This window comes from Gavialis gangeticus, unplaced genomic scaffold, assembly GCF_001723915.1.
Source record: "Gavialis gangeticus isolate Ggan-Ray unplaced genomic scaffold, GavGan_comp1, whole genome shotgun sequence".
In the NCBI taxonomy this organism is placed as follows: Eukaryota; Metazoa; Chordata; order Crocodylia; family Gavialidae; genus Gavialis; species Gavialis gangeticus.
In genome coordinates this window covers 79,337,344-79,349,069 of record NW_017729034.1, presented here as the reverse complement: position 1 = coordinate 79,349,069, position 11,726 = coordinate 79,337,344, and the positions used below count along the sequence as shown (strand labels likewise).

General features: G+C 40.7%; 1 protein-coding gene across 4 annotated transcripts in view; it reads right to left on the bottom strand.

Annotated features, from left to right (window-relative positions):
• The window catches only part of SYNE1 (spectrin repeat containing nuclear envelope protein 1), a 631,505-nt gene that overhangs the window by 92,692 nt on the left and 527,087 nt on the right, over positions 1 to 11,726 (bottom strand). For all 4 annotated transcript variants that reach the window (XM_019526891.1, XM_019526894.1, XM_019526892.1 and 1 more), the window contains 4 exons: positions 10,349 to 10,498; positions 8,669 to 8,845; positions 5,574 to 5,729; positions 1,436 to 1,591 (listed from right to left, as the gene is read on the bottom strand). In XM_019526891.1, coding sequence (XP_019382436.1) covers positions 1,436 to 1,591; positions 5,574 to 5,729; positions 8,669 to 8,845; positions 10,349 to 10,498 — 639 coding nt within the window. The remainder of the gene's footprint in view (positions 1 to 1,435; positions 1,592 to 5,573; positions 5,730 to 8,668; positions 8,846 to 10,348; positions 10,499 to 11,726) is intronic.

The window sequence follows — 11,726 nt, the reverse complement described above, 5'->3', positions numbered from 1 at the left end:
GCTGAGAAGGACCCATCCACTACCACCCTCTGGGTGCGGCCCTCCAGCCAGTTGGCGACCCATTTGACTGTGTGGGTGTCTACGCCACAGCCTCCCATTTTCTTAATGAGAACGGGGTGAGAGACAGTGTCAAAAGCCTTCCGGAAGTCCAGGAAGACTATGTCCACTGCTACCCCTGCATCTAATGATCTGGTGATCTGATCGTAAAAGGCCACCAGGTTGGTCTGACAGGACCTGCTGCTGATGAACCTGTGTTGGTTGCCCCTAAGCATGCAGTCCCCGGCTGGCCCCTCCTGGATGTGTGCCAGAATAATTTTTTTGAACAGCTTGCCTAGGATTGAGGTAAGATTAACTGGCCTATAGTTTCCTGGGTCCTCCTTCCTCCCTTTTTTGAAGATGGGAACCACGTTGGCCCTCTTCCAGTCCTCCGGCACCACTCCAGAGCACCACGAGTGCTCGTAAAGCCATGCCAGGGTCCTGCAATGAACTCGGCCAATTCCTTTAGAACGCTAGGGTGGAGATCATCCGGACCAGCTGACTTGAATACGTCCAGCCCCTCCAGAAGCTCCCTAACTAAATCCTCGCTAACCCTTGGCCCAGGTGTGCCTCCCCCGGGGCCCAAGGGGGGCCAGCAGGGAGGCGGCTGTTCTGGTCCCTACTTAGGAAGACAGAGGCAAAGAAATCGTTAAACATGTTAGCTTTGCTGTCTGGTGTGATTTGAGGAGCACTGAACCGTCATGTGATTGCATGAAAGTAGGACCATGGAACCACAGATGGTTTTCACTGCCTGGAAGAAATTTTCTTTTCCCAGGTATTTAAGAAACTTCTGCCCAGCCAAATGTACGTTGGCTGCAGGACTGAGGATAGGGAATATGCACTGTTCCTTGATCCTGATGATTAGAGGTCTCCTGACCCTTGCTTTTGGTCCTGGTCTCCAGACAACCTGCACCCCAGGCTGCATATAAGACTTGTCTAGTCCCAGCCTTAGCAATCCTTGTCCAGGAATGTGACCCTAGTCAGAAAGATAGGCTGCTTACTCCCCAGTCTCCTGATGGCCATCCCTGTTTCCCATTCTCCCTCACTGTTCATATACTGGCTGTAGCTCTATTTATAGGCTTGATGGCTGTAGTATATATACTGACTTTATAAATAGGGAATTGTAAATGGCAGTATGCTGAAACTTACCCTTTGAGAACCAAGAAGTGCTTTGAAGATAACAACACAAAAAGCACTTAATACCTCTGTGAAATAAGAAATATTACATCTATTTTACATAGGTGTAATCACATGAAAGATGGAACTGATACTGATTAGGCTTCTGATATGTTTATTCCCACAAAGAAGATATTTCCTTGCATTGTGGCAAGTGGATTGTGCATGAAGAGGGTTAGAAAGCATATATTACTCCTCAGTGAGCTAAACCACATTCTCTTACCATATGATCCAAATTGGCCCAGGAATGGTTAAGTTCTTGCAAGGTACTCATGACAGTAGCACAGACTTCTTCCTTCTTCTTCTGGATTAAGGCCAGCCCACTCTGTTCAACTTTTTCTACCTCTTTTTCCTTTCCTTTAATCAACTCTTCTAACTCCTGAAAGAAAAGTACATTTACATTTTGTAAAGATGGATAATACTTCCAGATCAGATGAAGTACCACAACTCCCACAGCTTCTATAACATTAAGAATGGGTAGAGAACATCTGAATGTTTGTGATTCCCTTAAGTAAAATATAATCAGCAATTTTTATTGAATATTTTCTGTGTACTTGAAAGAAAAAAACCTGAATTTTAGCAGAGTCCATGCTTCTATTGACATTACTATCTGTTTTCACAGAAGTGCCCCAAATCATTTAAAGCTAAAGATTAAATATAAAATTCCTGTTTCCCAAAAAGCAGTGTTTCCTTGTTTTTACTTTATTTTAAAGACATTTAATGTATTTTTCAATTGGTCACAGGGAACCCTAAGTTATTATTAAAAAGGGATTGCAGAGGCTCTACTGAATAATCTTCTCTGGTTGTAGAAAGCCTAGAGCACTTTAGTTTCTAACTGTGATAAACTGGAGGATCAAATGTGCAAGGACCAAGAAGGCAACAGCTCTCTCTATATGCTCCTGAGCATTTCTGAGAAGCAAGGCCTAACAGAACGGTGGAGCAATAGTAACGCCTTCACACCTTCCCTGTTTGGAAGTAGTGCCCTGAGGAAGTCACTGGGGAAGGCCTGGACTTTTGTCCTCTGAATTCCTTAATGAATCTTAGGTTCTAAGGCTGTACTCCCTACTCCTTCTATAGTGCCCAAGCCAGAGACTAATCAGCCAGAAACTGTACAAACTTAAACCTTGCTCCTTCTGTTCCTTTCTTTTCCCAATTAGATTTTTCCTTTAGGGGGATGTCCAAAGCATTACAAAATGTGACAATGTTGTAAATTTTAATCAGACAAAACAATATTCTTTATTTATTAGATGGTAAAGTGAATATTCAGGACCAAAGTCTGCCCTTTCTTGATAGCAACAGGGTTTCCCAATCAGAATTTAATCCTCAATTTGCTTTCCTATAACATATGCAAACAAAAGCACATTCTAAGTTTTGAGTGAGAAGAGGTTCAATCCATTGTTTATTTTGAATCATTTTATGTATGTGGCTCTCTTTCTTTTGCTTTTAACTTTTGTGTAATCCTTTCCATTTCTCCTGTATCTTTGTTTTTTAAATTTTACACTATCTGTTTTAGCAATTAAAGGTATAAATCAGTTTGGTCATGGCCATCAATGCATTTGACATGTTTTTTATTTATTAAATTCAGCATGCCTACATATTACCCCCTAAATTTCATAGTCAATATTATGTGAATAGGGAGATACAAAACACAAAAGAAGCATCTTAGTCCTCCACCCATACTCCTGAGAGTAACTTTCATGATTTCCATCAAAGGGAATTTAAGGCCAACTCAAATTTGTGGTTTAGTATCAAGGAGGCTGTAAGTCATTCAAATCTGGAAATATGAAGTCCTTTTTTAGATCATAAACCTGAAATAAAACTTGCATTATTTAACATCTATGACATGAAAGCAATTTACTGTCAACTTTTTAGCAATGCAAATTAAACTTTTTTTTAACCAACTGATTTTAATATTACAAAATATGAGTCAGTCCACATGTGGCTGTTCCAAAAAGAAGGAGTGCATATAATTACAACTGGCAAAGCATCAGCACCAGGAATTCACAGGGAACCAGAAATATTTGCAAAGAACACAGAGCTGTTTATTCTGTTCATCTGATAACTCCATTAAAAAGCCATTCCTGCTTCTGATCCATGATGAAAGAAGGTTGCCCTTAACTATTTAAGTCATCCTAGATCACGATTAGCACTAGTTAATACCTAACTGCAGCTTTTGTGTTCATTTAACTACATACCTGATGATGTCTGGCAGCCTGATAAAGTTATTTCTTAAATAATTTATTTTCCTAATGATCAAAGCCTTGCTATTCAGTTAGTGACTTCCTAGTGTATTTGCTGACATCTCTGACCCATAGGAGCTACAAATGTAATAAAACAGATCTAGTGTTGGACCTGAGCCACGTTCCAAAGATTGCTAGTTATGTTAAGCTGAGCTAAATTACACATGGTGGTTCCATTGTACAGGTTATTTACTTTATTGTGCTGAAATAATAAAAACATTTGAACTGAAACCACAAGTTTAATTCAGTTTCAATTTTTGTTGAGAGAAAATCATAAAAATCATCGGGCATGGCTGGGCATATCAGTCATCTGCATTCAGAGAAACAGAGGAGGATTTATTACAAGGGTGCTGGAAAGTTTTTTTAATAAACTAATACAGCAAATACTGCAAAATAAAAAATACTAGGTTTTTAGCACTTATAAACATGAAGATCATCTGGAGACTTAAATAATATAACGTCATCATTTTTCCATCCGTGAAATAGTTGGGAGACAGAATAGAAGAGGAAAAAAACCCATGGCAATAGGTGTAAATGACTCTTTACAAGTCCAGAACATTGAGTATCAGAGAAAGCGACTACATTTCTAGGGGCCTTGGGCTCACAGAGTTGGAATTTTGCACCATTTCACATGCACTCGCTGCATTTACCTGGCTGAACCAAATTAGTCTGAAAAGATTGGGACCCTGCCAGCACACTTGTGCTCCGCTTGGAAGTCAAGATCCAATCTAACTGTTGATCCCTCAACACAGGCTCTATGGGCCTGTACTTTATTTTCACTACTCCAAAAAGGGCAAACCATTCCTTGAAGTTTTACATTCTTAGTATCAGGCTGTCTTTATCGAGCTGCAGGGACCTGATCATAGCGCACTGATTCAAGATGACTTGTTCAAGTCAGGGCTGTACAAACACCTGAGTTTTAGGTCACTGGAGGGTTAGCTATAGCCAAGTTTTATTCTGCCCTACCTCCTTCCCCTCACATATCACTCATATCCTCCTTTCACTTATGCCAAGGACAAGATGGGTTGAATTTAGGGGGACCCATCTCTATCAACTTTCCATCATCAAAGAGTTTCTTAGCACAGGGGGAGTTTTGTACCAGCTGCCTCTTGTTGGTATTAGAACACTTCTGTTACTTATGTGTAGAGACCTACCTAATTCATGGGGGCTGCTCCCTGATTTTGCAGGGAGAACACGGGCCCGGGCAACCATTAGATGGGTGGAGTGCAATGGGTCCCCCTGATCAGCCAAGGGGCTCCAGTGGCCCCACCCCTTACCGCTGACTGGCTGTGTGGGCTGCCTGTCATCTGATCCCACCCCTCACCACTGATTATCTGCAAGGGCTGTCTGACATGCAGCCCTTCCCTTCACCGTGACTTGGTGGAGAGGGATGGGGCCACATGATAGGGAGCTCTTGTAGCCAATCAGCAGTGAGGAGCAGGGGCAGCAGCCATCTTGCCTGCAGCCCTCCAAGTAGCAATTTCTTTTCCATAATTTCCCCTCCCCACCCCACAGATTCTGTGGGCATTGCCCAGATTTCATGGACAATACCAGATTTTGCAGAATCCATGAAACTGTGAATTTAGTAGGTCCCTACTTGTGTGGCACATTTTGCCTTTAGTTGTAATTTAGCTTGTGGAATGTTTGAATTTGTTCTTTTTGCATTGGGAAGCAACACAAAAAGGCCAAATGTATTTTAGCATATTTTCTTTAGCATGTTGAAGAAAGGGAGAGTATTGGAAAAATTGGACAGTGATGGCGTAGGTGGCAGCAAACTTCTTTAATAGTCAAATGCAATATTCATAAGAGTGAAATCCAGGAATGTAACCTACCAGAAACAAGAATGTAGCCATTTTACTCCCAGGAATTCAGCATGCCACGATGCGTCCCTACTTTTTCTTAAGCTCATATTTACATAAGCTTACACATCGAGGCACGCTCGGCGCAATATTATAATTTCTCTTCTTTACATGCTGCACTTTGGCACTGAAAACTTAGTCCTAGACAATTCAAATAAAGTTTGCTATTGACTTCAAAAAAGACCTGGATTTTACACCTGGTGTACTAGACCCTAACTTTCTCTGGAGGGGTGAGAATGCAAGGTTTTCAGGGGAAGGCTACCTGGCAGTCTTTCAAGGTATTCTGTACTGAAGCTTGGTCTCCAATTTTCTGTTGCTTCTTCAGCTTCCTCTCTTGGGTTTCAAACCAAGTTTTCAGCCCCTGAACATTATTTTCATATTCCATCCAGGATTCCAACAGACCTTCCAACAGCTGGATCTGAAAAAAAAATATATGCTCATTGAGTCTTAAGCAAGTTAACTTTTATTGCTGAGCTAATTTGTTAAAAATCAGTGTGGATGAATGCTTGTAGCAAACCCTCCAGGTTTTTCCCTTTTTTTTTTTTTTTTTTTTTAACTTAAAAATACATTCCCTTCCCCAAACATTTCTGACTCTTTCTCTGCTCCCTCTATCCCTTATAAGTAGTTATAAGTAGTCATAGATAAGCTAAGTTCTTGTATGCCATTATTGTGGCAAGCCTCTTTTTATACTGTAAATAGTGTTCTGTTATTTTTGTATTGATTTTACTGTTTTATATTGTATTCCTATTATGTTTGTTTTGATTTGTACTGTTTTATATTGATATTGTATGATTTAGGCCTGTTCCTGTAAGTTAACCAAAGTACTGTCAACCCTCCATCTTGTAATGTTAAGTTTCCTTCTTGTAATATTAAGACTACATTTTGTGTCCCTGCCTGGGCATACCCTATTGTAACTGTGTTGCAACTATGACTCATACCTACCCCTCCTATGTAAATTGATTCCTGGGTGAGTGAGGATGAATGAGGGTGCTTGAAACATAATGGTAGCAGGCTTAAAAATAGCTCCTGCTCAATGACTGGACCATCAACTCAATAACTGGACCATCAACTCCACAACTGGACCATCAGTTCAATGACCAGACCACTGCCTTGCATTGACTCTTCCTGAAACCACAGGCCTACTCCCAGGACCCAATATTTGAAAGATAAAGACCCTCAGGAAACCAGCAACATAGAAACAAAGAACAGAATAGAAACCAGAAACTCCATTATTGTATTCCACTGGACAATGAGGACACCTGGAACTGCATGACCTCAAGTGAACAGGACTGGCCCTTGCCTGGGCATGTCCTGCCTACTGGAGTCACAGGTAGCCCACCCCTATAAAAGGGGTGGAAGAGTGTGACCTTCTTGGGGATGCCCTCTCCACCCAGACCTGCACTATGCCATACCACGTATCCACCCAGAGGCCCTGCTGGTGACCTGCCTCTGGACAACACCTGACTGGAGAAGACTTCAACTGGCCACCTAGGATCAACTCACAGCCTGGATAGGTAGGTATCACCCACCTTCGTCCCCCAAACAAGGGACTTGAGCTCTGTCTCTGCACACCTTGACCTCAATCCCTCCATTAAGCCTTTCCTCTCCTGCTACCATTGTGTGTGTGTGTGTGGGAGGGGGGGGGAACGGGAACCAATAACTTTGTGGGCTGTCTAGTGTGTTGCCTGTTTAATAAAACTGCTATTATGGAACCCCGAGTTGGGTTTTGTCTTACTGATCTCCTGGCCCTGCTCCAATTTCTGCTCTCTGCCCCTCTGACCTTCTTCCCATATCTCTCTCTCTCCCTGGATCTCTGATCTTTTAAACCCTGCTGTCTCCCAGCTTCCCCTGCTCTGCCCTCTGCCTCCCAGCTCTCTGCAACCCTGACCTGCCTCCCAGCTTCAGCCCCAGTTCTGCCCTCTGTCTCCCAGCTCCAACCCTCTCTGTCTCCCAGCTTCTCTCTCTGCCCCCTGCAGCCTCTGGCTTCTCTGTCTCCTGGCTCTGCCACCTGCAGGCTCCCAGCTTCTTTACCTCCCGCCTTCTCTCCCTGCCCCCTGCAGCCTTTGGCTTCTCCGTCTTCCAGCTCCTTACCTCCCAGCGTCTTCCTCCTCCAACTTTTACCTCCCAGCTCTTGGTTTTTTCCTCCACTGCCCCTTACCTCATCTCTCTGCTGTTCCTCCTGGCTTCCTTGACCAGCTCAGTTTTCTCTGCTGCCCTGGCTTGATCCCCTGGTTCTGCTCCTTCACTTCCTCTGTCTCCCGGATTTTCCTTCACCCCCAAGTAACCCCGGGGCACAAAGTGACCCCAGCTTCTCCCTAGTGTTAACACACAGCCACCACAAAAGTGCATGTTTGTGTGTATGTCCATGTGTGTGTGGACCCATAGTGTCATATGTGTACCTTGTGTGTGTGCGTGTATAATTTTGAGTCACGCCCTCCTGCCTAACAGGAGAACCCGAGCATTCATCTGACACATGTCAAGTCAACATGCTGATAATTACTTTCTCAGAATTCAATGTTTTCATCCGTTCAGACTTAAAATACAATATGCAATGAAACTCAGTCTATTCAATCTTTGTTCATTCAGGCTAAGAGGCAAAGAAACAACTCAGTTTCTTTCAGGAACCACGCTACTGATCTGACTCATTGGTGCACAAACATTGTGGCAACTTAGAAAAAGCTAAGGGAGCTAACTGCTTCAGAAATAAACACTAACATGGAACAGAAGTCTCTTTGCATGAAGACTAACAGAATGAAACAGGTGTGAAATTGGGATCCAATATTATTTTAAGGTTAATTTGTGCTAATGCATCTACAATTAGGGGAATCCAGTTCTTATCATTTTGTGCTTTTTCTTTTATTTTAAAATAAACTAACTGATTCTTTAGGATAGGGACTGTTTTTCTATCTTATGTTTGTCGAATGCTCAGAAAAGTGGGTCCTGATCTTTAATAGGGCCTCTAGATGCTATTCTGAAACATAAAGAACAAAAATATGGTTAACAAAATGTATAAGCAAGGAAAAAACAGCTTGAAGACAAATTTAAGTGACGTTTTAAACTTCCACACTGCAGAAATAGAAAGCATTAATTACATTTACCCTTTCTTTCAGAATGAACCTCATGATTATGGAGACCACAGAAGTGTTTGAAATAATGAGAAAATGTGCTAAAAATAAACTGTAGGTATTACTAGAAAGATGATGACATGCCTTCAAGGAGACATGAAGGAATACTGCTGACAAGACATTTGGTTTTGCCAGAGGAGGAGTTTACACTACTCAGAACAAGCTACAATACTTCCTGCATATTTGTTTATGAATGGGTTGAAGTTGTATTGAGCCACAAGATCTTCCTTACCTTTTCTGTTATCAAGCCTTGCAGGATCTGCCAGCGTCTGTTCATAGCTCCAAGCTGTTCTGCAAAATCTGTCTTGTCACTGCGTTTACTCTCCACATCCTGGGTGCTAATCTGCAGCACTGACTGGTTCACAAAGTCTACTGTCAACTGCTTGCAATTTAAATCAATCTTAAAACCCTTACAAAAAGAGAGGGAAGAAGACTATTGTCATTTTTCACTCACCTGTGCAGATATATATATACACATATATATACACATATACATATACACATATATATACATATACACATACATATACACACACACACACACACACACACATTGTAGTTTACTACAACTATATTCAAATGTAGCAGAAATATTATTCAGATTTTAGCAACTAAAAAAATAGCTCCACTATTCCCTATCTACAAGTGACACTGTATTAAACAAAAATGTTTTGGATAAATGTGCATTTTTAACTTTGAGAGCAAAAAAATGCCCAAAACAAAACAGTGAATTGGTTATCTCTTGTCTTGGTAATCATAGTTTTGAAGTCTCATCAGGTTTTACTTGGTCTTAGACACCACTTATTTATTTTCTTCCTATCTAATGTTTTTCTACTGCAGCAGAAAAGTAGAACAGCAAACTAGTATTGCTATTCTTTGATACAATATTAACAAACTGGTAAAATATTCTGTCAAATCTCTATTGATTCTTTATAAGTGTGTATCAAAAAGAGCTACACACACACCTCAGTCTTTTGAGTTATATACACTAACTTCTGGGGTGAATATTTTCCCTCTTGTTACTATAGAAAAAATATCTGACACTGAAACAGAATCCCAAGATGCATATTTACTGATAAAAGCATCGATTTGGAACTCTGTTAAGAAACTCAACATAACTGATTCTAAATTTTAAAAAATCCCCTCATATTGCATCTCCTCTTTGTCTTAAAATACATTTTAATTTTGTACTGTAAAACAACAGCTTTTCAAGAATGCACTATGGCTGTCTTTACAGATGCTACAGGTTAGGGAGCAGGTGCTTTAATTAGAGCGGTTCCCAAGAAACTCTTGAGAGCTGCTCTAATTAAAGCATCTGTAATGTCTCATGTATTCAGCATCCCACACTTCAAAATAGCGGTGGGGCACTTTACCTAAAGCTTGTTCGATGAGCTTTAGTTAAAGTGCCCCTGCTGCCATTTTTAAGCATGGAGACACTGAATACATATGACACTGAGGCTGCTGGAGCAGGCTAATTAGCATGTTCCAGCAGACTCGATTAATCAAGTCTGCTCCAACGTGTGCTAATTAGCATGTGTTGGAGCAGGAGTCAGGCATGTGTATAGATACTCTATGTCTCTAAAGAGGGCACCATTTTTTGAAAAGAGCTCATAAATCAACATGGAACACCTGAAATTCCAATTTGCCATTTTGAATGAAAACCAGCCATCATATCATTTAAACACTTGTGCATTGCCTTATTTTTATCTGAAAAATAAATTAACATTTATATCGGTATGGAAAATCACCTAATAGTGGACTGAAGTAAAATAGGTTTATGGTGTGTAAGTTATTACTGAGTCTAGAAATATGCCACTTTATAAGAAATTATTTCTGATTGAACTAGTACTAGTTTAATTACTAATAGAATTTCAATACCCAAATTATTTGTCAAATATCCCAATTTAAATACCTTATATTTTTGTAGATAATCCTTAATGGTTCTCTGTCCTACAACATTTTTTATATTATCCTCATCCTGCTGAATGATGTTTTCCATCAGAGAAATCCAACTCATGACTTCAATGATAGCATGACGAGAAGGAAGTTTGTCCATCTGGAGCTACAAAGGTAGAAACCTTAGAATCAGTGATGCTCTGTCAAGAGAATGCATACAAACAACTTGCTTTTCTATAATATTTGTGCTGTAGCCTTCTTTGCTTTCATTATTCTGCTATATTAAATCATTCTTTACTGGAGGTCTATAAAAGTACGAAAGTTTTTTTGGACGCATAGTGCATAAATTATATATATCGTGTACATGTATGATGCAAGTACAAAATATGGGGGTTTTAAATAGTTATTTGATTATGGTTCACTGCAACTCTGTCTTGGACTTTCATTTTCCACTGTAATATTAAGTAGTAACTGGATAAGCCCATCAAGACTCCATTGCTAAATTCTACGAGGCTGCCAAATCTGAGCTTTAATTCCACGACATTCTGGATCAGGCTTGCTAAGAGTCCAGTATTTTACACTGTGTCCTCTGTCTTACTTGTTGATGGCTAATGATTCAGTCTGTGTCAATGATTTTCTACATCTTTGCTCTCTTTGCTTGGTAGGTAATTTCTGAATGGATTTTGGAGACAAATCTGTTTCCTTTTGGTAAACAACTGAGCAATTTTTCTTAAAGACTTAGTCAATTTCAGCTTTTGGTTTATCAAATTTAACTTAAACTTGGTTCTTCATTTATTAAAATAAATCAAGTAAAAAATCCATTTTCCCTATAAGAGTTTGTAGATATCAGGCTACTGATTTTTACTTCTTTTCGAAAAAGGAAAATGTATATAATCTACTCCAGTATAAATTTTAGCTCCTTCAACATGTTACATGTATGCCATGATTAACATGTTAATTGTTGTATAAATGGCATGGGTGCTACATGTGCACTAGGGCTGTGCAAAGCTTTGGTTGCTGTTTTGATTCAGAGGAGATGTGGCCCCATTCAGCACCCGAATCTCTGAATCTGAATCGAATCAGGAGACCAGTTAAAAGGTCTGAATTGATTCGAAACCTCCAAATTGATCTGGAAAAGATTCAGAGATTCGGGCAGTCCCCGCTCACCGCCACAGGGAGCAGGACCTGGATCTGTGCCGGTAATTGTGGGCTGGGGAAAGGGGGGTGCTGGGAGAGGGGGAAGGGAACCATGTGGGGACCAGGCCTCATTCTCTGTCTACTTCCCCAGCCCCCCTGAGCACCCCCGAAACCCTGCCCATGCTCCCAGCCCCGTCAATGGCTGCCTCACCTGGCCCCAGAGTCCTGGCACTTAAAAAAAAAAAAAAAAAAAAAAA